This window comes from Microtus oregoni, unplaced genomic scaffold (genome assembly GCF_018167655.1).
Source record: "Microtus oregoni isolate MIOR12 unplaced genomic scaffold, Mior012 000013F_ref0000133, whole genome shotgun sequence".
NCBI lineage: Eukaryota > Metazoa > Chordata > Mammalia > Rodentia > Cricetidae > Microtus > Microtus oregoni.
The window spans coordinates 29,227,148-29,254,219 of record NW_024543072.1 but is presented as its reverse complement, the minus strand read 5'-3'; the positions used below and the strand labels follow the sequence as shown (position 1 = coordinate 29,254,219).

The window sequence follows — 27,072 nt, the reverse complement described above, 5'->3', positions numbered from 1 at the left end:
GTCTACCTTGACTTTCACAATCAGCGAAACCACTCTTAGGACACCAAAATTATACCTAATGTATTCCGGAGTGTGAATCTTCATGGGGTGGGGTGGGGGAGTCCTGTTTGGGCCCAAGGTTACACTTTTGTTTTTGGTTTTCAAGACACGGTTTCTCTGTGTAGCTCTTGTTGTCTTGGAACTAGCTCTGTAGACCAGGCTGGCCTCAAACTCAGAGATCCTCCTGCCTCTGCCTTGCATGTGCCACCACTGCCCAGCAACGTTCTTACTATGTGATTGTTCAACAGATGTGTTTCGGGAGGCCACAACAGACTTCATGATTGACTCAAGGTCCTTGACCCAGGTTGGAGGTGACCACATCAAAGCTCGCATTGCCAACCCCTCAGGGGCTTCCACTGAGTGCTTTGTCAAGGACAATGCTGATGGGACCTACCAGGTAGAATATACACCGTTTGAGAAAGGTGAGCCCTCCTCTCTGTGGTAGTGACTCTTGTTCCGTCAGAGCTATGTCGGCCGTTTGTTTAGCCAAGTCTACCACCTACTCACGTACCTGACCCATTTTATTCAACCTGCCTCAGCAGAGAACAATGCACGTTACTCAAAAATGGAAAAGATACCCTCCCCAGAGGGGCCAGTGGCCATTTAATGCCTGTTTTATTGGCTATGGTGGTTTGAAAGAAAATGGCCCCCAAAGGGAGTGGCACTATTAGGAGGTATGACCTTGTTGGAATAGGTGTGTCCTTGTTGGAGGAAGTGTGTCACTGTGGAGACAGGCTTTGAGGTCTCATATGTTCAAGCCATGCCCAGTGTCTCAAACCACTTCCTGTTGCCTGTGAGTCAAGATGTAAGAACTCTTAGCTCCCTCTCAACGTGCTACCTTGCTTCCTGCTATGACGGAAGATAATGGACTAAACCTCTGAACTGTAAGTGAGCCACCACAATTAAGTGTTTTCCTTTTTAAGAGTTGTGGTCATGGTGTCTCTTGGCAGCAATGGAAACCCTAATTAAACACTAGCCTTATGTTATATGTCGCTAAGCCCCAGCTCCGCCTGAGCAGATTGTTAGCATTTAACAATGTATGATTTGTGTACATTTTTTTTGCAGTTTTTTTGAATCAGGAAATCATAAAGAGAAAAGGAAAGCACTTCTATCCCCTTTGTTGAATATATGATCCCATAAATATTCTGTCCAACTTTCTTCAGATATTTGTAGATGCCTGGCTTTTCTGTTTCCTGAATTTCCTGTGGTCTTTTAATGCCTGGATGGTGTTTTCTCAAATCAGGATCATCTGTCTAGGTTAACTGCATTAAATACAAATCTAGTGCTCTTTTCAAGGAATACTTAGGTAGTTTGTATATTTAATATACAAACAATCTGTGGGGAGATAGAGGCAGGTGGATTTCTGTGAGCTTAAGGCCAGCCTGGTCTACAGAGTGATGAGTTCCAGGACAGCCAGGGCTGTTACACAGGGGACTTCGCTCAGGTCCAGAGCAGGAACAATAATACATGCTTTTTGTTTGTTTGGTTTGGTTTTCGCTTTTGGTTTTTTGGGACATGGTTTCTCTGTGTAACAGTCCTGGCTGTCTTAGAACTCTCTCTGTAGGCCAGGCTGGCCTCGAATTCCCTGATACCCGTCTATCAACTGCTGGGGTTAAAGGCTTGCACCACCACTGCCCGGTGCAATATGTGCTCTTAACCACTGAGCCACTGGTCTCCAGCCTTATGTTGCTATGTTCTTCATCTACTCTTTTCAAATAGTAGTTGGTGTGCTATCTATAAAATATTAGATAAAAGCTCAAAGTAGTGACATTGCCTACAAGTACCATTTGTTGCTTGTTTGTATTTGGACAGGTTCCCATGTAGTGGAGGTGACATACGATGATGTGCCTATCCCAAACAGTCCCTTCAAAGTGGCTGTAACTGAAGGCTGCCAGCCATCCCGGGTCCATGCCCAAGGTCCTGGGCTGAAAGAAGCCTTTACCAACAAATCTAATGTCTTCACAGTGGTAACCAGGTAGGCAGTGATCTGGGATCAGGGTATTGATCCGTATGTAGTTAGCCCAGAAAGGAAACAACAACAAAAAAGAGGTTTGTAAGTCTGAGACTAGAGAATTGCTCTAAGTTTGAGACCAGTCTGAGCTGCAGAATGAGACCCTGTCTGTCTCGGGGGAGAAAAAAGTTGTAGCTTTGCCCTACTTACATGTCATGGTCTTTCAACTTCTGGTAAGATGCATTTTTAAAGACGTATTAAATGTTTTCTTGTGTCGAGATTGATGTTACAGAGAATGACCAAGTATACCTAAAAGTATACCAGAAATAATAATAATCAAGATGACAAGCACACTAAGACTATAGCTAACCCTATATGTAAATGAAATATTCGAGACATTCCATTATATTAACTCCAAAGGGATATGGTTGTAGATCAGTGGTAAAAACACAGGCTCAGTACTCTAACGTGCATCCCTGTGTTATATTGGTTATTGTACCCTGTGAAATAAACAGTAAATACCGTTGAAGGCTCAACCTGGGAAGGAGGAATCAAGACTGTATATAGACTCTATATGAAACTTATGAGAAACCCTGGCCTGGCAGGTATTGCCACATTGCTTGAGTCAGGTTAAGGAAATAGAATCACTGATAAAGGTTTTTTTTGGGGGAGTGAATTCGGGCATGGATTGTTCACAGTTCACCCTCCGCCTCTTGTCTTTCCAGAGGGGCAGGAATTGGTGGGCTCGGCATAACTGTCGAGGGGCCATCAGAGTCGAAGATAAACTGCAGGGACAACAAGGACGGCAGCTGCAGCGCCGAGTATGTCCCCTTCGCTCCGGGGGATTATGACGTTAATATCACGTATGGAGGTGTCCACATCCCTGGTAAGCCATTCCTTGGGTGATGGTTCAAAGAATAAATGATGTCCGATGAAAACAGATTTGGTTTTGCTCATCTCTCTTGGGTAGAAAGCTTGTGGAAAGACTTTTCAGAGAGAATCTTTCCAGTGACCCCAGCACCAAGAGATCACAACTTAGTGGAACTCAGTAACATGGTAGAAAGCATTGACTTGGATCTTCACTAAGAATTGTGGTTCATATGACTTAGTTTGGGTGACTTGGTTTCTGATTTAAGGGAAAGTTCATTCTTTAACAAAATTTGAAAAGTCTTTATTTTTTAAATGCTATTGTTACTACATGCGTGTGCTTATAGGAGCTTATCTTTGCCACATGTATACAGCTGCCCAAAGAAGACAGAGGATTTTCAGTCCTCAGGGAGCAGGTGTGAGCTGTGGGTGCCTCTGTGGGTGCCGGGAATTGAACCCAGGTTCTCTGTAAGAGCAATAAATGCTCTTAGTCACAGAGCCATTTCTTCAGCCCCGAGACCTTTGGAGCTTGGCTTTTACTTGCTTTGCTTATGTGTCTTGATTTTCCTTTGCATTGTCAATCCTGGCAGCTGATAAAGACATATGAATATGTCTTTATAATAAATTCTTATTTATTAATTGGTTTGCTGTTTAATGATGTTTTATGCTTTTAGTGTAAAACAGGGCTTCTCATCTCTGACTGTGCGGGCATTCTGTGTAGAAATTGGTTAAGAAGAGCTTTCTGTGCATTGTAATGTCAGCATCTCTGGCCTCTGCCTACGAGATGCATACCTGCAGCAAGCAGCCTTCATCTGTGACAGCCGAAAATGTCTGGAAATTGTCCTTTGTCTTTGTAGACAAAAATCACCCTGATGAGAACTACTGTAGTAAAAATCGAAACCATGAAGATGTGATTAAGTATGAAGGGCCTCCATTTTATTTTTATGGAGCGGTATCTCTAGCAAGTTCTAGTTCTGGTTGCATAACAGAATGATGAAAAATCCCATTTCATGTGCACATCCATGCCTAAGAATGTTGGAGAATGTGGACTGTGTTGGGATGCAAGTCTGAGAACTCCAGGGCTGTTACTAAGCCAGGATGTGTCCCAGGGGAACGGAAAGAGGGCAGAGCCCAGAAACTGCAAGAGCCTTCCTGGCTCCTGTGGGTTTCCTCCCCAGTGGGATACCATGTGTCAAAGGGATTGAGGGGTCCTTAAACTGCTGGCTTTCAGGGGTCTTGGCTGTCTGCTGGCCTGTGCTTTTCTGATTCTGTCTCCTCTTTTCTTTCCCCTTGCCATCTATGCACACATAATCCCAGCACTGAGGAGGTAAAGGCAGGTAGAACTCTTGAGTTCGAGGCCAGCCTAGTCTACATACCAAGTTCCGGGACAACCAGGACTGTTACACAGAGAAACCCTATCTTAAGAAAACAAAAATAAAGATTGTATCTTATGGGGTTTTTTGCTTGTTTGTTTTAATTTTAGTACTTCATCTAGAGAATTTCAGCTAGAAACAAGACAGACAAAGCTCCCACTCCTGGAGCAACTACTATCTAGCATTTACGCAGCTAAATTCTGTGCTAATAGGAAGCAGGTGAATGGGGAGAAGGGCCAGAGTAGGGCTGTAAGGTCCTCTTTGGTGCTTTGCCTCAGGGCAGTGCCTGTGAAAGAGTTGAGCCTGAGAATGAGCAGAAGGTGGTCTCCAGGGGAAGTGACAGTGTCTTTCACCAGGCAGCTGATTCTGCTGACTTCTGTGTGCTTCTGCTATAGGGGCAGTGGTGCTGCCTTGGCTTTGGGAAAGTACTGGTGGCATGAGCTTTGAAATTCCCCTGCATTAGGGAGTAAGAGTTTGGGTCCATCAGTGAGCACTAAGCAAATGATTCTAACAAAAAAAGATGCACCTGGGCCTCTCCCGTCGGGGAGATGGTGGCTCTTTATGCTTCTGGTTCTGTCTCTTCCCAGAGCCGAATCAGTTTCCCCTGAACTCTAAAACTGTCCCAGACAGAGGCACTTAGTGTAAGACATTGCTTGTCTTAGTGTAGCCAAGATAACTTCTGAGACCTGAAATATCCAGTGACCTACCAGCTTCTTGTTTGCTTTCCTGGGTATTTGGATGATTAAATATGGGTTGTTTTTTCTGGACTCATACAAACCTCTGGTGGATTTTTATTTTTTTGTTTTGAGACAGAACCTCAGACTTGGAATCTTCCTGCCTCTTAACATGCTAGGTGGTGATACTGTTTTAAATAGACTATCCCATCTTACCTATAATAACTTACTGGTTTCTTGTGGTGAGCCAACTGTGGTCTTTTGGTGGAAGCTGCCTGGACCACTTGATTAATTGGGATTCTTGAAGGGTTTTGGTCAATTGGTGATGTTAACCTGGAACAGAGAATAGGATGTTGGCAAAGCTAATATATCTGAACATGTTAGACCATCGCATACTGCTACAAAGCTGCTCTCAAGCTGAGTTCACACAGTTTCCAGCTGAGGTTCTGACTTACTGATTGGCCACAGAGATAGTCTCTTGTTGCTTGTTAACACTGGAGTTCCCAGTTATTACTCCCAAAATACAACACTCTATTGTTGCCTAACCCCAGCATGGAAGGCGTTGCTCACCTTCGCTAGGGTCTCGGTTCTTCCTGTAAGTGTATTTATAACCCCTAATTTTGCAAAGTGGAAGCTTCCTGAGATCCCTAGCAGAAACAGTTATTTCCATGGCAGGCGTCTGGCAGTTGACCTACCTTTTGAAACGTGAAGGGCACATGTTTTGCATGTGGCAAATGATACTGGAGCTCTTTGACCATGGCCTTGACAACCTGAGGTTGCTGGGGACAGTGGTACTCCTGCTGTGTGAGACGTCCTGTGAGCAATACTGGCTCTTCTGCACTTGTTTCTTTTTAATGCTTCACTTACAAATCTTAATTTCCCTGGATTCAGCGTGTTTTACCAGTCTTTACAACGGACATTATTAAAAAGTGGAAAATCCTCAGGTTTTCCTAAAGAGTCATTTCTGCAGCATACCATAGCTTAACCTTGGAGAAATAGGCTTTACCAGAGGAGCATGGAATGGAGCAACCGTGCATGCTCAGAAGGCACTGGCTTATGTAGGAGGGAAAGAGGTTGGGTGGGGCTTGTGAGGCCTACCTGCTCTGCTCTTCTGTATATACTCCTGCCACTAAGCTGCCTGCCTCCATTCTCCAAGAGCCTTGCTTCTCCTCCTCCTCTGTGCCTCTGCCCCACTCTTCACTCCTGTGATTCAGGGTCTGTCTCCTCCCAGAGCTGATTGTCAATCTCCCCTGAACCCCAGGACTGCCCCCAGCCAGCAGCACTTAGTGTATAGGATGTTGCTTGTCTTAGTGTCAGGCTGCTTAGTCAAGGTAACTCCCGAGAGTTGAAACATCCAGGAGCTGAGAGTATCGTGTTTGCTTTCCTGGGAATTCCCCCCTCCCCCAAGGATAGCTTCCCCTGTGTGGTAGCTGCTTCCTCTTACATCATAGCACTGATTTTACTGGAAAGCTTTTTCTGGTCTCCTGCAGACCAAATTCATCATCTCCTACATGTTCTGCCTTGTGTGGCTGCCAACTGATGCCACACAGGATGTTAGAAGAATGTGCTCTCATTGCCCTACTTTGGCTTCCTGAAAGGCTCACTGAGGCCCCAGATCCCGTGTCCACATGTGCTTAGTGCTGCATGGCAGATATGGGAATAGCTGTGGTCGCATAGCTGCCCCCACTGTAAAGCAGGCTGAACTGACTGAGGTGCATACAGTCGCTGTCTAGGTAGAGCAACAGTAGGACTACACAGGGTGCTATTTTGATTGCTTCATGCTCAGAATCCTGTGACTCTTACAGGCAGCCCCTTCAAAGTTCCTGCCAAAGATGTTGTGGATCCCAGCAAGGTCAAAGTTGCTGGCCCTGGTCTGGGCTCTGGTGTTCGAGCTCGCGTCCTGCAGTCCTTCACAGTGGACAGCAGCAAGGCTGGCCTAGCTCCATTGGAAGTGAGGGTCCTGGGCCCAAGAGGTGAGTCTGTATCCTGTCTGCCACCCACATTCACCCACCATGGGTAGAGACAACTATGACCCAGAGGAGGTGATTTCTTGGGAGATTGCTCATGAATTTTATAGTTCAAGTCTCTCCATTAATTCATCCTTCTGCATTCTAGCTAGCCCGCAGACGAGCCTGCTTAAAAGTTGGTGTATTCTCCTAAGTCCATTTCTCCTGTTAATAATGTAGTCCTATGTTTCTTTTTATAATTTAACTTCTTCACTTCTGATGCTGAAAGCAAAACCATGGGCCTTACCCATGCCACACAAGTGTCCTATCAGTGAGCTACATCCTAGGCCTTGGTTTTCCAAGATTGTGGTCTAACTAAGTAACCCAGACTGGCTTTGATCTTTGCTATCCTCCTACCTCTGCCTGCTGAGTACTGGAACTTGGGGCATGTGCGTAATAAGTTCACTTTCCCAGGTAGCTTGTCGAAGGAAGAGCTGTGTGGACTTTAACATGCACTGTTCACAGGGCTGCACCATTACCTGCTCAGCATGTATAGGGGTGTCTAGGGGTTCATCTGGGTGTGGACAGGAGACAGGGTTTGGAGATGATCCATCCCTGTGAGGTGCTCAGTGTTGCTGTGAAATAGACCAGAAACTTGGTGAAGGATATAGCTTTGTCATTTTCTCAACTTCCCGGAGAGAGGGTGTCTTTGGGAATGGGTTTTGTTGGCAGTTGGCCCACACTGCTGAAAATCTGTAATTAAGGTTTCTGGGGACAACCCTGAACTACTGAAGCCTGCTGCTGTATTTCATCCAATATTTAACACATACCTTGTTTTCCATATGAATTAGTGTGCCTGATTTCTTAATTAATGTAGGTTTCTCTTCTGTGATGTGTTTGTGGCTTCCAGAAGCAGTGAGCTGAGGTTTCTTCCTTTGAAGGGAAGCCTCCTTAGTGGAGTTCATCGGGAGGTTCTGCCCTTTGAAGCTCAGAGCAGAAGCGGTCTGGGAAAATGAGGTCATGGTGTGGATTCTCCTTTAGTGAAGCTGCTGAACCAAGGGGGTGGGGGTGGGGGGGCTATATTTCCATAGTAGCCTCGAATGGAGGATTTCTCAGGTCACAGCCTTGTAATTTTAGCGGCTGCAGTGGACTCCCAGTCAAGGTACAGCCCCTTGAAAGCCATTTCAGAGCTCTTTAAAGCTGACCCAAAGGTTGCCTTTATAGAGATGGGTTTGAGGTTTGTGTTTTCCCATTAGCAGCTGCTTCCAATTATGTAACCTGGGAGCCTCTAGCTGGCCCCACCTCTAAAACTGACTTGTCCTTACTTCACCTGACTTTACTTAATGAGCACACCCTGCTTTAACCTTCCCGGCTACTGACGCCTCCTCGACGTATGTTCAAGGCTGGGGGTCTAGAATCTTATCACCGTAGTGCATGCCTTAATCAGGCTTTAATATACTCTTATCACCTGTAGCATCTTGTTGATGTCCCTCTGGTTCTTTGAGATTGGCACCCCTACCTACTCTGTAACTTTGTACCCTAGCTTGTTGGTGCCATTGTGTTCTTTACTGAAAGGAGGCAAGAAGTCTTGATTGGCCAGCTCATTGGTTACTTTTTGCTGTTGAGGTGTCTAGACATTTTGGAACTTTCTCGGCTATAGAATTAAAATTACCACACCCAAGCATGCCTAACCAGCTTGAAAGAATATGTAGCATGTCTGTAATGCGTATCTCCAGCAACAAGCATGGATGGTCTCCTAAGTTGTACTCTAGGGCAGTATGACAGGCTGAGTATACATTAACCCACAAAAAGCTAGAGGTGTGTCTTGATGTTAACTCTGCTACTGTGACTTATAGATCCTGTGATTATGTTCTGCTTGCCTTTATGTTTCCTCAGTGGAAAGCAATAGTTTTTGGGGATGACTGTGATCCTGTCCTAAATGCAGCTGGGGTGCAATGAAGGAGGCCAGGTTGTTAGTCAGCCCTCTCATTTCTGTCCTCAGGCCTCGTGGAGCCAGTGAATATTGTGGATAACGGGGATGGCACGCACACGGTGACCTACACCCCATCTCAGGAGGGGCCCTACATTGTTTCTGTCAAATATGCTGATGAAGAGATCCCTCGAAGGTGAATATCTGAGTCTTCAGGCTTGGGTACAATCCACCCTCAGAAGTATCCACCTGCAGGATTGGTAACCCCTGCTCTGGTGCCACCTTGTCCCCCCCTCACTTCTTCTTTAGCACTGTTAAAGAACCTGTATAAGTTCATGTAGTGTGGCACCATCCAGTAGACACTAGTCCCTGTTCCAGGGTCTGTCCATTCATCTGTCTTCAGTTCAAAGGGAAGCCAAGGTGGGCTGTTGCATGGTGGCTTGCACCTCACAGCTCTGTATTTTCAATGACCTTCTGGTCCTTTGATTAAGCCTGCTCTTGTATCTCTTACAGAAATCCCCCTCTTAGCCCCAACTCTTTGTAGAAGAGAGATCAGGTAGGGCAGGACTGACCTGTATCCTTACTGACCAGGCCTTCTGTGTTTATCAAGTCCCTTTAAGGTCAAGGTCCTTCCCACGTATGATGCCAGCAAAGTGACTGCCTCTGGGCCTGGCCTCAGTTCCTATGGAGTGCCTGCCAGCCTACCTGTGGAGTTTGCGATTGATGCCAGAGACGCTGGTGAAGGCCTCCTTGCCGTCCAGATCACGGTAACTATGGTTGTTTGGTTGTTTATGATGGTGGAGAGGAGAACCAAACCTCATTAGTAAGACTTAATATCCTGGAAATGGGCTAAAAACGGGAGTTTAATGACTAATTTCTGCCCCAGGACACGTGTTTTGGGGATTTTACAGCCGGTGTCTCACCTGGGTGATTGGGTGAGCAGCGGAGGTGATGGCGGAGTCACACCAGACACTCTGTCTTCTTTGTTACTACATTGCTTCTTATGCTGATTTTAATTGTTTTTAATTGCCCCTTGGTTTGGTGGGAGCTAAAATTCTACTTACCACAGAGCCTCTAACAAAGAATTGTTCTTTCTTGGAAATAATGCCAGAGGTAAGCTACCTAGGTGTTCCATGGCTCACCAAGGAAGCTGCATCTGTAATCTGTAATGTGGGTCTGTTACTCATGGACCATGAGCCTACTAGTGCTCTGGATGTCAGGGTTAGAAGGTGAACCAGAAGGTAAACAGAAACAAGGGAAATGGCTCTTGTAGGTGAGAAGACCTTCCCTACCCCCGGCTATAGTCACATGGTCCTATGGTGGCAAAGCTGAAAATGTGAAGACTTGTATTCAGTGGTGCACCTAACTAAGGAGGAACGTCCTGTTTTTAACAGAAAAGGAAGGGGGAAAAAAGGCAGACTATGAGCCAAGCTTTTGCTATAATGTCTCTATAGTTTATGTGATGCTCAAATACTAATTGACAGGCCATCATGGTGTGATCTGCAACCCTTTCCTTTCCCTACCCAAATGCAACAGAACAAGATCATGTTAAGCTTCTCTCTGCTCCCACCCGTAGAGGTGCTGATTAAAGACCATGGTTTGCTGCGATTGGTTTCTACATGTTGATAGCAGCATCCCAGATAGCATTGCTCTGTGATTCACAGGACCAAGAGGGAAAGCCTCAAAGAGCCACTATTCACGACAGTAAAGACGGCACATACGCCGTAACCTATATCCCTGATAAGACTGGACGCTATATGATTGGGGTCACCTATGGTGGAGACAACATTCCACTTTCTCCTTACCGCATCCGGGCCACGCAAACAGGCGATGCCAGCAAGTGTCTGGCCACAGGTGAGCATCAGGGTTAGGGGTGTGTGTGTGTGTGTGTGTGTGTGTGTGTGTGTGTGTTCTGACCTCGTGCCACTTAATAGACGTGTGATTGGGAAAGTTGCTTAGGCTCTCTGGAGCACCAGTCATGAGTGCCTAGAGTGAAGATGTTTTGAGGTGAGAACATTAAGACTCCAGAAGCATTTCCAGGTGTCCAAGATGACATCACAGTTATTACAAAGATGAGATAAGGGTGGGTGGGAAAGATGCGGAACATGATGTCGGGGCAGGGGAGCTCTTACATGCTTTTGAAGTGAGGGAACTAGCTGATATCTCTTATGGAGACTACCATGAGAAGCAGCCTATTTCTGCCTGTGTGAGTGGTGGGCTCACTTGTTCAGAATTCACTCAAGAGCATTTTACTTAGATTGGCAATAGGGGGAGAAAAAGGTGAAAGGATTTGGGATTTTTCTCTTGAGAATTCATGAATGTTTTACCGTCCCTTGCTTCAGCTTCTTAGACATGCCTGCTTGACCATATGGAGGGGGAAATCAAAGAGCTGCAGGTACTCTTACCCGCTGAACCTTCATACCAGTCCAATATGGTATTATCCATTTAACAAACCAAAACAAGGTCTCATGTGTCCTGGCTAGCCTCACTCAGACTTGATGTGTAGCTGAGGATGCTGCCAAAAGCTAATCCTCCCACTTCTGCCTCCGAAGAGCTGGGATTCTATGCATATATCAGCACACCTGGTTTTGTGCCTGTTTCTAAAAGCAGCTCCTACAGCTTGATGCTGCTGCTTTAGCAGATTTTAAAACATGAAGCCTGGGCTGGTGATGGCTCAGTGAGTAAGGGTGCTTTCCAAGAAACCTGACAACCTTAAGTTCAGTTCCCAAAACCCAGATAGCGAGAGGAAAGAATTGTCTCAGAAATTGTCTTCATGCGCATGCTCACACATACATACACACCTTGTGCTTGCGTATGCAAACACACATGCACACTATCAACTGGTTGATTGGTGGAGAAAAATCAAAACTATACAAATCACTGACTGAACTAAATCATTTACTCCTCATAATGAAAAGAACCTGAATGTAGGTCTACCCTAGATGTGGTCTGTTCTCTGATCTCAGATTGCTCGCTTTGGCCCTTTTTGTCTCACCCATGGCTAAAAAACTGAAAAACATATACCACTCTGGTCTACAGCAACAACTGGTTGAGGGCATGTTTAGTGAGAGATGGGGAGCTCCTGGCTTTGCAGACCTCTTTCCTCCCCTAGCTCAGGCAGGGATCTTTTTTTTTTTTTTCGGCCTAGCGGTACCTGTTGATCTCACCTCTTGTTCTGCCGAGTCTGGCACCACCGGCTCCACTTCTACGTCCTACTGTGTGAAAAGCTTTCTGTGCACAGGGCCCTTCGTCATTTTGCACATTTTGACCAGTGTGGTTTTTTTTTTTTTTTCCGTATTTTTTTTTTGCAAATCGGAGAGAAAAAGACAGGTGACCGCTGTCTGTTGTTTGGGGAGAGGTTGCAAAGCTAAGGACAGGCACAATCGAGAGATTCCTTTGAGCAGTACTCTTCTCATTGATCTTTGGCACGCCCCTCTGCCTGGCAGCAGGTAAAGGTTTGACCTTCACGACGTAGACAGCACAACATAGTTTTACCTGTTCTGAGGTCATATGACCTGGTCTGATGCAAGTATCCACAGCCTATGATTTGATTTTCTTCTGACCTTTCCTATAGGTCCTGGGATTGCCCCTGTTGTGAAAACTGGCGAGGAAGTGGGCTTTGTAGTGGACGCCAAGACTGCTGGGAAGGGGAAAGTGACCTGCACAATTCTGACCCCAGATGGCACCGAGGCTGAGGCTGAGGTCATAGAAAATGAAGATGGGACCTATGACATTTTCTACACTGCTCCCAAGCCAGGCACCTATGTGATCTATGTGCGCTTTGGTGGCGTTGATATTCCCAATAGCCCCTTCACAGTCATGGTAAGCAAGGTTCCTTCTCCTGAGCCCACTGTTGCTAGCAGATACTGTAATGGCCATCAGTTCCGTCTTTCCTCATGGCTTTGACTCTAGGTATCTCTAGAAACACCAATTTGGGGGGAAATATCTTCAGTCATGGAGGCATCTGTCATGCCAAGGGTGTTAGGCAAAGTCTTTGTCTAAACTATCTCAGAGGGAGGGCTAGCTTAGCTTTATAGGAAAAAACAAAGGAAAACAATAAAGTACATGTGCCTCCTCCCCCATCTCCACAATAGAGGAGAAGGGTCCTCATTTTCTCTTGTCTACACACTCGCCTCTGAGATCTCAGGGTGCATAGTACTTCCAGTTGCATTTGGGCGAAGTTCAAAAAGGGAAATGTCTTTCCTTTTTTTTTTTTTTTTTTTTTTTTTTTTGGTTTTTTGAGACAAGGTTTCTCTGTAGCTTTGGTGTCCCGGAACTAGCTCTTGTAGACTTGTAGGCAGGCCTCGAACTCACAGAGATCCGTCTGCCTCTGCTTCCTGACTGCTGGGATTAAAGGCATACGCCACCATCGCCCAGTGTGTCTTCCCTTTAAAAGCAAGGAAGATTGGGAATAGAAGGGCACCATTGTCCAAACATTCAGGTTACCAGAAAACTGCAAACTAAAGGCTTTCAGCTCTGGGTGCCTTTCAGATCTTCTCTGATTATTAAGGTTCTTCCGCAAGAGCCTGGTAGAACTGTGGCAGAATTCCCACGTAAGCCTCAGAAGCAAGCTCTGTTTGCCCTGTTATAATAAGGATTGCCCAGTCTGGACAGATACCAGGTGCCATGTGGGCTCCCTCGTTGTATCCTTTGATGTAAAAGAACAGCCACCCAACCACAGGTCCTATGCTGCCAGCCAGTGATATGACTCCATGTCATGAAGTGTTTTCTAATTCCTTCGCGTTGTACAGCAATGGAGAATGGTTCAAAGAGTGTGTTTCAAACAGAAGCCCAGGGACTCCGTTCCCATCTGTAATCTGTTATAGCTTCTCTCTTTTCCCTCCATGTTTGTTTAGCTATAAACATCCTGCCAGAGGTCTGAAAGCTCTTTCATATCTCAAATATGTAAACACTTGTCAACTTTGGACACTCTCCATTTGGGAGTGTTTTTCTTCTCTAGGGGAGAAAACATTGCAACGAGAACGCTGGTGTTATTTTGAAAAGTGTCCCAGTTGTAGTTTTAAGACGTTGTGTTTATCCCATGGTACATATGATCTTGTTAGTTAGAATTGAATGAGGTAGGAAAGCAGAAATCGCTGGGCAGACGTCATGATGCTGCTGCAATGGTCTAGGGAGGAGAGACCCCAGATGCTGGGGTCTAAGTGAGAACAATCAAGGTAAAAATTCAGAGACCACATTAACAGGTGGGTCATTCCAGAAGTGGAAGCTTTCAAACACATTAGAAATGAATAGCCCTTCAGCCCTAAGTGCTCACAGCTTGAGGATGTCTAGTGGTCACTTGCACCCCCTTCACTGGGTAGATTCTCTTCCTCCCTTTATAGGCTCAAGACAGGAAGAACATGGACGCCTGACACCACATTGATGGCAAATGTCTTAGTTGTGACCACAGGCTTGGTCAGCTAAGTTCGTAGATGAGCAGCTTGTTTGTCCCCACTAAGAAGTTTTAAATCACAAGGCTACTGTAGCCTTGAAAGGCCTTTCTGTTGGTGACATGGTTTTGAGATGGCCTCCATCAGAACTGGCCCTAAAGGCAAAGCTGGGTGTCAGTAACAGCCTTTCTGCAGGTGGCACAGGCCACAACTTCTTTGTTTCTTGTTATCCTTTGTTCCTAGGAGGATGGTGATGAGGGACCCTTCCCTGTTGGGTCAGTTGGATCAAAGGCATAAAACTGACCATTTTTAAAAATGAATATACACTAAAATCTAAAGCATTAATTATTGGGACTGGAGAGATGGCTCAGTGGTTAAGAGCACTGACTGTTCTTCTGAAGGACTTAGTTTCAATTCTCAGCACCCACATGGCAGCTCACAATTTTCTGTAACTCCAGTCCTAGGAGATTTGACACCCTTGCACAGAGAAACATGCAAGCAAAACAGCAATGCACAGAAAATAAGTAAATCATTTAAAAAAAAAAAATCTACCCAGCAAGTTAAACCCTCCACGTCAAAAGAAAGAAGAAGAAGAAAAAAAACAGCGTATTAATGACTAACGACATTTCTCAGGTTAGGGAAATGACGTTGGGTAAAGCAGGTGTTGTGCAAGCATAGCCTGAGATCGGATTCGCAGCACTCAGAAAAATCAGGGCATGACAGCACATGCCTGTAACCAGAAGGCAGAAACAGGAAAACCCTGGGTGCTTGATAAACAGCTAGTCTAGTCAATCAGTGATCTTGAGTTGTAGTTCAAATCCAGTGCCCAATCACAAAAACTAGGGACTAGAGGAATGGCTCAGTAATTAGGAGCACTGGCTGCTCTTGTGGAGGTTCTGAATTCTTAGAACCAATTATAACCTCCTCACCTCTGCTGGCACCAGGCACACATATGGAATACATAGATAGATGGAGACAAAACACTCGTGCACATTAAATAAATAAATCTAAAACTAGCAAACAAGGTGGAAAGCAACAGGAGACACCAATGTGAAGAGCCCGTGCTTCTACACCTTGCATTTATGTGTTCCCACGAGCACAGACATATACCACACATACACAAAGTAAAGTAAAACCAGACGCCAAGTAAAAGAAAAACAAAATCCACTTCTTTCCTGACTCCATGCCAGGATGACGGCTGTCAGCTTTCTCTCCTTACACATGGACGCTTGAATTTCCTGCAAGGGATCATGATGTATAGCTTTGATGCTTGCTTGCTTCCCTCACGCTGACATGGATTCCCTTCCTTAGGATTTTGTCAGACTTCACTGAGCAATCCCCTCACCGGTCTGACCAGGTTTACTCCAGGGTTTACTTCAGTCTCTTGTGACACCACTGTGGCTTCTGTGCACATCACTCACTCAGGAATTGTGGGTCCGAAGGACAAGAGCCTGTGACAGTTACAAAGAGGACAGCTTTCCCCCGAAAAGGGCAGAAAGAATTTATCAGTCATCCTGAGTATGACGGCACATGCCTATAATCCCAGCACGTCGGGGGTGGAGGCCAGAAATCAGCAGTTGAAGGCTATCCTTGGGTTCATGGAGAGTTTGAGACCAGCCTGGGCCACATGAGACTCTGTCAAAAAAAAAAAAACAACTCCATAATAACAGACACCTGCTGGGCATATGGGGTAGAGTACAAACTGTAGGATCTTGGGTAACAATATCCCTCTGGTGTGATTCCCAATTAATCTTCATTTGCCACTGACTAGGCCACGGATGGGGAAGTCACAGCCCTGGAGAAGGCACCGGTAAATGCATGTCCCCCTGGATTCAGGCCCTGGGTACACTTTGGTTTTCGTTTTCCCTTTTTTTGCATTTCGGGGTTCATTCAACCTTCGTTTTAGAAAAGCTGCTGCCTGCTTGTGGGAATCGCTTGAGTCCTCTGGTGTCCTGGCCGTTGGTGTGTCCCCACTGATCATCCCATCGTCACAATCCCACGCTCTCTAAGATCTACCTCCATGTCACCACCTGCTCCTCACGAATCACCAGCCATCCTGTCTGTGATCACGCTGGGTGCCGTTTTTCTTCCCCGTGTTTAAATAACAAGATGGATGGCTGTTGGCAGAGCTCCTACTGACTCCAAGCTACCCCTTGTGCATCTGGTTTCTGTCTAGGGGCAAAGTCACCTGCTGCCACTTTGTGCCACTTAAAACACACCTTCTTTTCCAGGCCACAAGCAACTAAACCTTTCCAGGTGGAGCCTCTTGGGACGCAGACATTGCTCTCTCCTTTTTCCATTTGCCTTTGGGCAATACTGGGAATTCTACAAGCACACTCTTAGAGCAAGCCATTTCTAGCAAATGATCAATCAGAACTTCTCCAATCTTTCCAACTTGATCCTGACCCAGTCAGACAGAGCCCATAAGTACAGGGTCACACACCCCAAATTTAGGTCTTGTTGCCTTGTAGAATTCCCATGGTTCTGCCCCCTGTAGCTCCACAAGTCCACACGGCTGTCCGTTTTACGAAGTGACCAGTCTCTCCTGTTTTTAGGTGACCGAAGAGGCCTATGTCCCAGTGAGTGACATGAATGGCCTAGGCTTTAAGCCCTTTGACCTGGTGATTCCATTTGCTGTCAGGAAAGGAGAAATCACAGGTAAACCCTTGCAAGACTTGCCTTACCCTTTGTCTGCTGCACCTGCAGCTCAGAACCGTGCTGGGGAGGTGATTCTGCCATACTTTTGTCCTGGCTCCTTCCCGAGTGCCCCTGAGACTGGACAACCCATTTCTCTGAAGAGGGGGTTCGTTTATAACTTGCATTACGTTCTTGAGACTTGTGTTTCTCCTCAGGGTAGGAACTTTGTTTAGATCTCATCACTGCCAGGTTTCTGTTCCCCCTTTTCCCTGCTTTCTCTTATCCACTCAGTTTTCCAAATACAGCCTGAAACACTGAGGTCTGTCTTATCTAAGTCCCTTTCTAGAAGCCCAACCTCTTTCATTCCTGCTCCCCTTACTCGTTTGTGGTCTTCTCAGATCCTCTTTGCACTTTGAATTTGCCTGTTGGAGACGCCCTTCATTTATTTACACGATAGTTACCTACTGCTTCTCGTGGAAACCAAAGGGGGAAGCTATAGAAAGCAGGTCTCAGTTTTCCCACTGTGGTGCTTGGATGTTACCGCAGCGTGAGTGTTCTGGGGGGGTCTGAGAACCTGTGTAGTGAAGACATTTCTGTATTACATCTGCTTCGTGGGGAGAGGTCACCAATGACCCCAGTGCCCTGTGTCCCTGTATTCTCCAGGAGAGGTGCATATGCCTTCTGGGAAGAAAGCGACACCTGAGATCGTGGACAACAAAGACGGCACAGTCACTGTCAGATACGCCCCCACTGAAGTCGGGCTTCACGAAATGCATATTAAGTACATGGGGAGCCACATCCCTGGTAAGTGAGGTACAGCAGCTCGCTAGCCTCCTGGACATCTGGGAAGCTAAGGTGCTCTCCAGGGCAGGCCCGGAAATGTCGTGTTGGCTTCCCTGTGCAAACAGCCTGAGAGTCTGCTTCCTGAAGAGAGAATACATCTCATCATCCTGGGTCAGAGGGCAGGGCCGTGCGGCTCTGATTGTTTGTCCTTGTAACTGTGTTAAGTGTGGCCAAAGATCAAATACAAGGCAGGCACAGGAAGTGAGGCTTTCTGGCCTGGCCTGGAAACCCTGTGGGGTGTGGGACTTAGAAACAGGGTCACGTCCTAAAACACAGGAGTTAGAAGAAGACAGATAGCCCCCAGTCACTCCTGATTTGGGGCTAGCTTGTGTTTTCTGGCCGTCATCCAGCAGTGTCATCATTTTCGTTGGCTCTTTGCAATTGCTTAAGTATCTTCTAATTTAATATTTTGAGTAAGTAACATGATCGTACCTGTAACCTCCATCTGCCTTCTCCTTACAACTGATTGTTGGTAAAATTTATGTTCAAGTTTAGAAAAATGTTAAGACCACATTCAAGTAAGAATACAGATTCTAGCCAGGTGGTGGTGGTGCACGCCTTTAATCCCAGCCCTCGGGAGGCAGAGGCAGATGGATCTCTTGAGGTCGAGGCCACTCTCCTTTACAGTTTGAGTTCCAGGAAAGCCAGGGGTACACAGACGAACCCTATCTTGAAAAAAGGAATACAGGTTTTAAAATCCAGCCCTCGTTTTCTGAAAGGTAGTTATCTTCCCATCAGCTGTCCTTTCCTTTTACCTCTGACAGCATGTCCAAAGGAGCTGTGCAGGTCTGTGCAGTGGTATATCTTCACACCTTATAGCTTTCCCTCACCAGAATGAGTCATTGTATGTGCTTCCAGGTCCCCCACTGGGGAGCATTTCAGCCTTGCCACCGTCGCTGTCGCCACTCTGGTTGGCACACTTGGTGTACCTATGGGATTTAGTCCCCTGAGCAGAAGTGCTGTGGGGCCAGACACAGGCCTTTGTAATTTGAATAGATTGTACCATATTTTCCTTCCTGGAGCCGTTACATTGGGACCGCAGCAGTTAAGCAAAGCGCCTGTCACTCCACAAGTTTGCCCAGTAGAGTCTACTGTGCAGTTGTTTCTTTGCCAGTCTGATGATTTAAAAGTGCATGGTATCTTGGTACCTTTTTTACTGTGAATGACATTGATTGGTACAACTTCCCAGATATTAAGTGGATGAAGCAGAACACATCAGATCAGTGGAACAAGAATCAAATAATCTCACATTAGCTCCGAATAGGGTATACTAAGGTTTTTCTTTGTTAAAAGGAAAACTCACAGATCACAACGAGGCAACAGGAATGGGTTCCAACGGGGTGTGGTGAGTGGGACAAGGCCGAGTAGGCACCCCCATGGGCTTTTTGGTACCCAAAGGCCACACCCCACCTGGTCCAGCCTCTCAAAGGCCGTTGGCTGAAGGAGGTTCCCCATCACTCCCCCTTTTGTCAAAATAACAGAGTTCCAAACCCAATAAAAAACTATATACAACAAGAACAGATATCAAGTATAACAATTAGAATTACAACCAGCATAAACAATATTAAACAAGAAACATATGCTAAATGTTTTAATAATTATTTTATTCTAAGAAGTCTAAGTCTTGCATTACAAATGGCTTGGATAAATCATAAGAATAAAATAACTATGACTGTCTAATCTTCAACCCATCAAAGGCCTGAGAAGGGAGGTAATATTACTTGAATAGGCAGGAAGTGCAATCAAGCAGCTTCCAAAAAGTAGATGACGGAGACAACCGGCTACCTGGGCAATCACCCAAAGTCTCATTTGCAGTGTTGAAGCAACCAACTTTGGCTAAGGCCTAGAGTAACTGGCAGGCCATTTTTAGAGGCGGGAAGATTTTCAAAACCATCTTACCCTGTCTTGGCAAGATTTGGTAGTCTTTTTTCTTGTATCCTACTTGTCCATCCGGACTCCGCACATTTTGCCAGTGGTCGAGGCATGGGCAGTTCCTTTCCCAAAGGCCAGTTTTGCCAAGAAGAAAATAAGCTCCAAGTGGAGTGTCTTCAGTTCTCTGTCAATCTTCATATTCTTTGTCTGTTTTCCCAGTGGAGAATTTATGCTTTTGAGGTAGGAGTTAAAAATACGTCTCTGAGTTTGCCATTCGCTTTATGTTCATAAGTCTGCACAGCACTTGGTTAAAGCAAAAATGTTTTTCCTGTTTAAATACACTAATGGGATAGATACAGAGCTTAGAGACGAGTCATCTCTCAAGCTTCAGGCAGACGTTAGGTGTCTGTAAACTCACTCAGGAGGCTGAGGCCCCTGGACTAAACAATAAGACTATTATAAAACAGCTGCACACTTTTCTTGGTTCTCACCCTTCCTCCATCACCACTGTGACGACCTTTTCAGAGACTTCCTGTGTGCCTACTAGCATATTTACATTTATCTGTTAAAAGAATGGCTTAATGGTTCTTTTCTGTTATTGCATGTGTGCATGACATGGATATGTATGGGCATCCATGCTGAGGTTTGCACATGGAAGTCAGAGGAAAACTGTAGTTAATTCTCTATACCTTTACTTTAGTTCTAGGGATCACAGGCAGGTCACTAGGTTTGCATTAACCAGCGGAGCCCGCACAGCAGCAGCCCCTCTGGATTAATAGCAATGTTGTATATAAAGACATTGTTCGCTTTGTCTCTTTGTAATGTGACACACCATGGTTAATCTCTCAAGTAAATACACCTGGATTCTGTAACGTTGTGTAGGTGGGTCAACTCCGTGTTGTTAGATGCTAAAAGGTCTTTGCTGGTTTGCACATGAATCCTAGGAATTAAAGAGCTTTAATAGGGATGAGAGTGCAGTGGGCAGAGAGGACTGCTGTAGGGTCATTTTTGAAGATGATCTTCCTAGATCAGGGAGTCTTACATCTTGAATGGCATGACAGACAACTTTGCTCAGGTAAGCAGCGCCTACCTTCGCATGATACAGCTGCCTCCTTATTTGCCCTTCTGAGATGAAATCTCCTATGTCAGCTCCCACATACCCCTCTGATCTGGAACAGCCTCAAAGGGTGACAGACCTGCCTGCTAAGAGGTGAACATTGAGGTACTGCCTTCTATCTGAGGTTTCCTGTTTTGTTTTTGTCTTTGGCAAATGCAGAGAGCCCGCTCCAGTTCTATGTGAACTACCCCAACAGTGGGAGTGTTTCTGCATATGGTCCTGGCCTTGTGTATGGAGTAGCCAACAAAACCGCCACATTCACCATCGTCACGGAGGATGCGGGAGAAGGTACTGCATGGTTTACATGTTTGTGCATTTGTAGCCTTCCGTTCGGAGAGGTAATGACCATGATTGACACATGCTGGGCATGGTGGCGCACATGGAGTCCCAGATACTCAGTAGACTGATGTGGGAGCTCACGCCAGGGAGCACAAAACTGGCATGAACCATATATAGTGAGACCTCATCTCAAAAGAAGAAATTCACTATGATAGAGTAGTACTTGTCTCGTTTTCTCTCATATGAAAATCCATCGTCTACCCAAAATAGAAATGTTTAAATTCTTAGGATCTGAGTGAAATCAGATTTGTATGATGAACTATTTCATGTGACCCGCTGAGAATTCAAGTGGGCTTTGGGTTGAAAATGGTTTTATTTTTGTTCGTTTTACTCATTAGTCCTCTGGACCTCCCACAAGCTATTAAGCTGGACATTCTTGCTGACGTGCGCTCGCCAACCACAATAGTCACGGATTCCTAAGCCTGTGGTCCTGATGTGGCACCCACCCTGACCACTGGGACAGTCTGTGCAAGTCTGATGTGTAGCTCTCTGTCTCTTCGTTCTTTCTCAGGTCCTTGGAGAGCTGGAATTCTCTAAGCAGGGGTGCAGGTGCCGTTCCCAGGGGCATGTTTTCCCAGTAGGCTTTCCCCTGTAGATTGTTCTACTTTGATGCTCACGTGGAGTGTGTCAGTCTTCTGTCCCTGGGGTCAGGATCCCCATGGATGAATTGTCCCTATGGAAACAGAGACTCTCTCTGACTGCTCTCCTCCCATGCTCGCACTCACAGGCGGTCTGGATTTGGCTATCGAAGGCCCCTCCAAAGCAGAGATCAGCTGCATCGACAACAAAGATGGGACGTGTACAGTGACCTACCTGCCCACCCTGCCAGGCGACTACAGCATTCTGGTCAAGTACAATGACAAGCACATCCCTGGCAGCCCCTTCACTGCCAAGATCACAGGTAGGGGGACATTGTCTAGCTTGCAGGAACTTCTCATGGGAGGTCGAGCTGTGCCTCACCTATATCCCCATCTCATCCGCCTGGGATGGTAAGCTTGTCCCTTGGTTTCAGGAGAAGCCAAGTCCAGGGCTCAGGCTGCCTAAATTCCTCCTTCTTTCATAATGAAGAGAAAATATGAGTTACCATCTAGACAACAAGCCCTTAGCTACATGCATCAAGATAGTACTGACAGCCGAGTGCAGGAACTAAGTGCTGAGGCCGATTAGCATTGTACTACATAAGATATCTCCTCCTTCCTACTGACCAGAAAACTGTAGTTTGGGGATGTAGCCAGTTAGCCAAGCTCACTGGTATTCAGAGGCAAGTTATCCCCTTCCATACCCTCTGTTCAGCCTGCTGGTTTGGGAACATACAGTGGTTTCTCAGGAGATGTACAAATCAAGGTTTTTTAGGCCTGTTTGAAGTGAGTAGCAACACTGTGGGGAGTGGGGTTCATGCATACCTAGGAAATTTCCAAGGGCACAGCAGCAGGTGGGAACTTTCTCTTGACAAAGATTCCTTTAATTTTTTTCCTTTTAATTCACAACACAATGACTTTTATTGTGGGATTTTCGAGCATATGTCGTTACACTTTGTTCCCCCATTGCTCTCCCACTGCCTGCCCCCCTGTTTTTGTTTTGCTTGTGTTCTATTGCTTCCATGTCCCCTACCTACCCTCTCTTAAGATAGCTTCCTTCAATCTCATGGTCCCTGATTCTCTCTCTCGCTCGCTCGCTCTCGCTCTCATACACACACACACACACACACACACACACACACACACAAACACAAACAGCATGTGTATACATACGTGGCATGATCTTTCTGAGTCGGCCTGACTTTATTTATTAAGATGACTTAAAGTCATCTGTTTTCCTACAGATATCCTGGTCTCATTTTTTAAATATTGCTCAATCTGTCTATGCAGCATATTTTCTTTATCCTTTCATCTGTTGATGGGCATCTAGGCTGGTTCTGTTTCCTAACTATTGTGGCTAGCGCAGCAGCGAGCTTGGATGGGCAGGTATCTCTGTGGTGGGTTAGCTTAGAGTCTCGCAGGAGTGGTATGAATGGGTCAGTTGGTGAATCTACTTCAGTCTTTGAGAACCTTCCACACTGATTTCTATAGATGTCTGTATCAGTTTACAGTCTCACCAGTAGTGAGTATGAGTTCCGCTTGCCAACGTCACTTGTCCTTTGAGTTAATGGTGATCGCCCTTCTGGCTGGTATGAGGTAGAATCTCAAAACAGACCAGGTGGTGATGGCGAACACCTTTAATCCCAGCACTCAGGAGGCAGAGGCAGGCGGATCGCTGAGTTTGAGGCCAGCCTGGTCTCTACAGAGCAAGTTCAAAGACAGGCAGGGCAATACAGAAAAACTCTGTCTCCAAGAAAAAAAAAAAAAAAAAAGAAGGGAGGGAGGGAGAAAAAAAACAGGCAGTGGAGGATGGATCTCAAAACAGGCTTAATTTGCATTCTCCTACTGTCTAAAGATATTGAGCACCTTTTAAAAATATTTAATAGCCACTTATATTTCTTTTGAGAATTGTTATTAACCAATATATTTTATTTTTGATTTTTACTATTTAATTTCTTATTATATATCTTTATATATATTTACATAAAATATATATAAATGGATGTTTCTGTATTATGCATATTAATTTCCTACCCGATATGTATTTAGACAAAGTGGTTTTTATTCTCAATTCTACAGATTCTGTTCACTCTGGCATTTTGTTTGCTGTGAAGAAGCTGTTTAACTATGTAATCCCATTGGTCAATTTGGAGATTATTCCCCATATTATGAAACCCTTCTTAAAACATGTTTTCATATTTCCTCCTGCAGTTTCCAAGTTTCTAGTCTCACCTTGAGGTCCTTGATCCATTTCGAATTGTGTTTTGAGCAGAAGGAGAGATTAGACAGAGAGATAGATACTTAGTTCCGTTCTTCTGCATGTTAGAGATTCCTTTAAAAGTCAGTTCATTACTATTGCAGCTCAGGTTCCTTCCAGCTTCTTGTCTTCCTTTGAACCAGTCATAACCACCCATCATCCTCCAACATTGATTATTAAATATTAATACACATTGTCGGAGGCAGATGCTTATCATATACCTGTGGTTAGTAGATTCTCGACTGCTCATCTCTTAAGTATCTCGTAGACTGTCTGCTCTGAACAGCTAGAACTAAGCTAGCTCATGTGATAGAAGCTCTCTTGGCTTTTTCCCAGACGATAGCAGACGCTGCTCACAAGTGAAGCTGGGATCAGCTGCCGACTTCCTTCTGGACATCAGTGAGACTGACCTCAGCACACTGACAGCCAATATCAAGGCCCCATCTGGACGTGATGAGCCCTGTCTACTGAAGAGGCTGCCCAACAACCACATTGGTGAGCTTTGGATTGCCTGCATGGTGGGGTGAGGCCAGCGACTCCTCACTCCTCCCTTAGGAAGTGGGTGGTGCATTGCAGTCTGTTACGTTAAACCTGTGTCCCGCATGTATGCTCTGCCTTTGTGTTAGTATCCCTGGATACTGGACTGTTGCAACGTAAGGGGGTCCTGTTTCTAATTTTGAGAGTAACCATCTTATTAGCTAGTTTTCTCTCTGCTGTGGCAAAACCCCCAACAAAGGCCGCTTACGAAAGGAGAGGTTTGTTTTGACTCCGTTCTGTGATACAGTCTATCGTGGTGGGGTTATAAAAGGTGACAGAGCAAAACAGCTTGTCACATGATGTCTGTTAGGGTTTCTATAGCTGTGAAGAGACACCGTGACCACAACTCTTATAAAAGAAAACATTTAGTTGTGGTGGCTCGCTTACAGTCAGAGGTTTCGTCCATGATCATCATGGCAGAAAGCAAGGCAGCATGCAGGCAGACTTGGTGCTGGAGAAGGAGCTAGGAGTTCTTACATCTTGATTCACTGGCATTAGGAAGTGGTTAGGGTTAGGGCTAGGGTGTGGCTTGAGCACATATGAGACCTCAAAGCCCACCTCCACAGTGGCACACTTCCTCCAACAAGGCCACACCTCCGAATAGTGCCTCTCCCTTTGGGGGCCAATTCTTTCAAACCTCCACACATGAGATCTACAGTCAGAAGCAGAGATAGATGAACGCTGGTGCTCATCTTGACTTCCCTTTATACAATCCAGAGCCCCAGCCCATACAGTGCTGCTGCCAACATTGAGGTTAGCTCTTCCCATCTCAGTTAACCTAATCTATAAATGCCCTCAACAGACACACACAGGGTCTTTCTCCTAGATTATTTTAGATCCAGTCAAGTTAACTATGAACACATTCTATATCCTAGCCATTCTCCTCCCTGACTTCTCCTTTATCCTTTCTCCCCCTGTGTTCCGGTCCAGGCATTTCTTTCATCCCTCGAGAGGTGGGTGAACATCTAGTCAGCATCAAGAAGAATGGCAACCATGTGGCCAACAGCCCCGTATCCATTATGGTGGTCCAGTCTGAGATTGGCGATGCACGTCGTGCCAAAGTCTATGGTCGAGGCCTGTCAGAAGGCCGGACGTTTGAGATGTCTGACTTCATCGTGGACACAAGAGATGCAGGTCTGTGGGGTAGTTTTGTGGGAAATGGCTGGGGATTGTGACTGCCAATTCTTTGTCTCTAAACCTTCAGCCTCTGAGATAGGAGATTCTACCTGAATTACAAGAGTGGAAATTTGGTTTATAGAGAAAAAAACTGAAGATACATAGGGACTGTTATAGCCCTGTTTATAATCTGTTTCTAAGGTCCAAAAGGTCACAGTACATGACTGTTACAGTACATGTACTACATCATTGTACTCTGCTCCCAGGGCCTCCTGGTCACCTCCTAAGCAGAGCATATTGGGTTAGTTGAGCAGTGCTTTGGGCAAAATAAGGCATACCACTCCCCTCATCTCTCTTTGAGATACTTTGAGTTAGATTGGCCTCTCAAGCCCTTCCACATCCCAGTGCCTTCCTCTTCTGTCTTCTTGAGTGACAGTAGCGGTGGCAGCCACATTAGTGAGCTCTAGACAAAGTTAGAATCCCAGAACAAAGATTGAAAAAAATTTCTGCACCACTCAGTGCTCATTGTTGAGATTTTGTGCCATTGAACTTTTGGGTCCGTTGATATGGTCAGTGGAACTGTTTGCTCTTTGAAAATTCCAATAACCCCTCAAAACAGTCCAGGCATTTATTGAGGGACATATGGTTGCTCAAGACACATGTTCAGATGGGACATTGATAGATAAACCTTCACGGGAGGAGTTGTCTTAAAGCCGTGGTCAGCAGAGTTAACCTGCTAAAGCCTTTAGCTTGTTCCTTTGCCATAGGCTCCCCAAGCTGGATACTTTCTGCTCTGTGGAAATTATTTTGATATCAGTGGCTGGGTTTCCCTTCCCCATTCATCACAGTCTTCTCTCGGGAGTTGTGCTAAAACAGGCTGCTGTGTTGCAGGATATGGTGGCATATCCTTGGCGGTGGAAGGACCCAGCAAAGTGGACATCCAGACAGAGGACCTGGAGGATGGTACCTGCAAGGTGTCCTACTTCCCCACAGTGCCTGGGGTCTATATCGTCTCCACCAAATTTGCTGATGAACATGTACCTGGTATGAGGCCCCTCTGCCCTCCCTCTGTAATGCTTAAGTTTTTAATAAATGACACCCATGTGCCTATCAGGGCTGCTCACAGGGGCCTTCTCGGTCTTGCAGGCAGTCCATTCACTGTGAAGATCAGTGGTGAGGGAAGAGTCAAAGAGAGCATCACCCGGACCAGCCGGGCGCCATCTGTGGCCACAGTTGGCAGTATCTGTGACCTGAACCTGAAGATCCCAGGTGCGTATGGGGAGCGAGTGGGACAGAGCAGCAGCCAGCACCTTGGGACCAAATGCCGGCATGACTAGAGCACACTGTCCTCCTTGACACTGGAGACATTGTCATTGCACAATTTTCTTAGGTTTTTTTGCTTTTTAATAGGGTCTCAGCCAGGCCGTGGTGGTGCATGCCTTTATCCCAGCACTCTGGAGGCAGAGACAGGTGGATCACTATGAGTTCAAGGCCAGTCTGTTCTACAGAGCAAGTTTCCAGGACAGGCTCCAAAGTTACAGAGAAACCCAGTCTCTGTATGATTCTCCTGCCTCGGCCTCCCCAGTGCTAGGGCTACAAGCTAGAG

At 45.8% G+C, this 27,072-nt stretch overlaps 1 protein-coding gene across 3 annotated transcripts in view; it reads left to right on the top strand.

Annotated features, from left to right (window-relative positions):
- The window catches only part of Flnb (filamin B), a 142,633-nt gene that overhangs the window by 95,203 nt on the left and 20,358 nt on the right, over window positions 1–27,072 (top strand). Inside the window, exons 22-38 of one of the 3 annotated variants that reach the window (XM_041662690.1) lie at window positions 288–461; window positions 1,852–2,014; window positions 2,716–2,876; window positions 6,710–6,877; window positions 8,853–8,976; window positions 9,391–9,547; window positions 10,445–10,634; window positions 12,355–12,602; window positions 15,942–15,980; window positions 16,726–16,828; window positions 17,471–17,611; window positions 20,799–20,927; window positions 21,706–21,879; window positions 24,150–24,308; window positions 25,281–25,484; window positions 26,358–26,510; window positions 26,613–26,735. In XM_041662690.1, coding sequence (XP_041518624.1) covers window positions 288–461; window positions 1,852–2,014; window positions 2,716–2,876; window positions 6,710–6,877; window positions 8,853–8,976; window positions 9,391–9,547; window positions 10,445–10,634; window positions 12,355–12,602; window positions 15,942–15,980; window positions 16,726–16,828; window positions 17,471–17,611; window positions 20,799–20,927; window positions 21,706–21,879; window positions 24,150–24,308; window positions 25,281–25,484; window positions 26,358–26,510; window positions 26,613–26,735 — 2,610 coding nt within the window. Of the gene's footprint in view, window positions 1–287; window positions 462–1,851; window positions 2,015–2,715; window positions 2,877–6,709; window positions 6,878–8,852; window positions 8,977–9,390; window positions 9,548–10,444; window positions 10,635–12,354; window positions 12,603–15,941; window positions 16,014–16,725; window positions 16,829–17,470; window positions 17,612–20,798; window positions 20,928–21,705; window positions 21,880–24,149; window positions 24,309–25,280; window positions 25,485–26,357; window positions 26,511–26,612; window positions 26,736–27,072 lie in introns of all 3 variants that reach the window. The other 2 variants (XM_041662689.1, XM_041662691.1) reach the window with 2 other exon arrangements.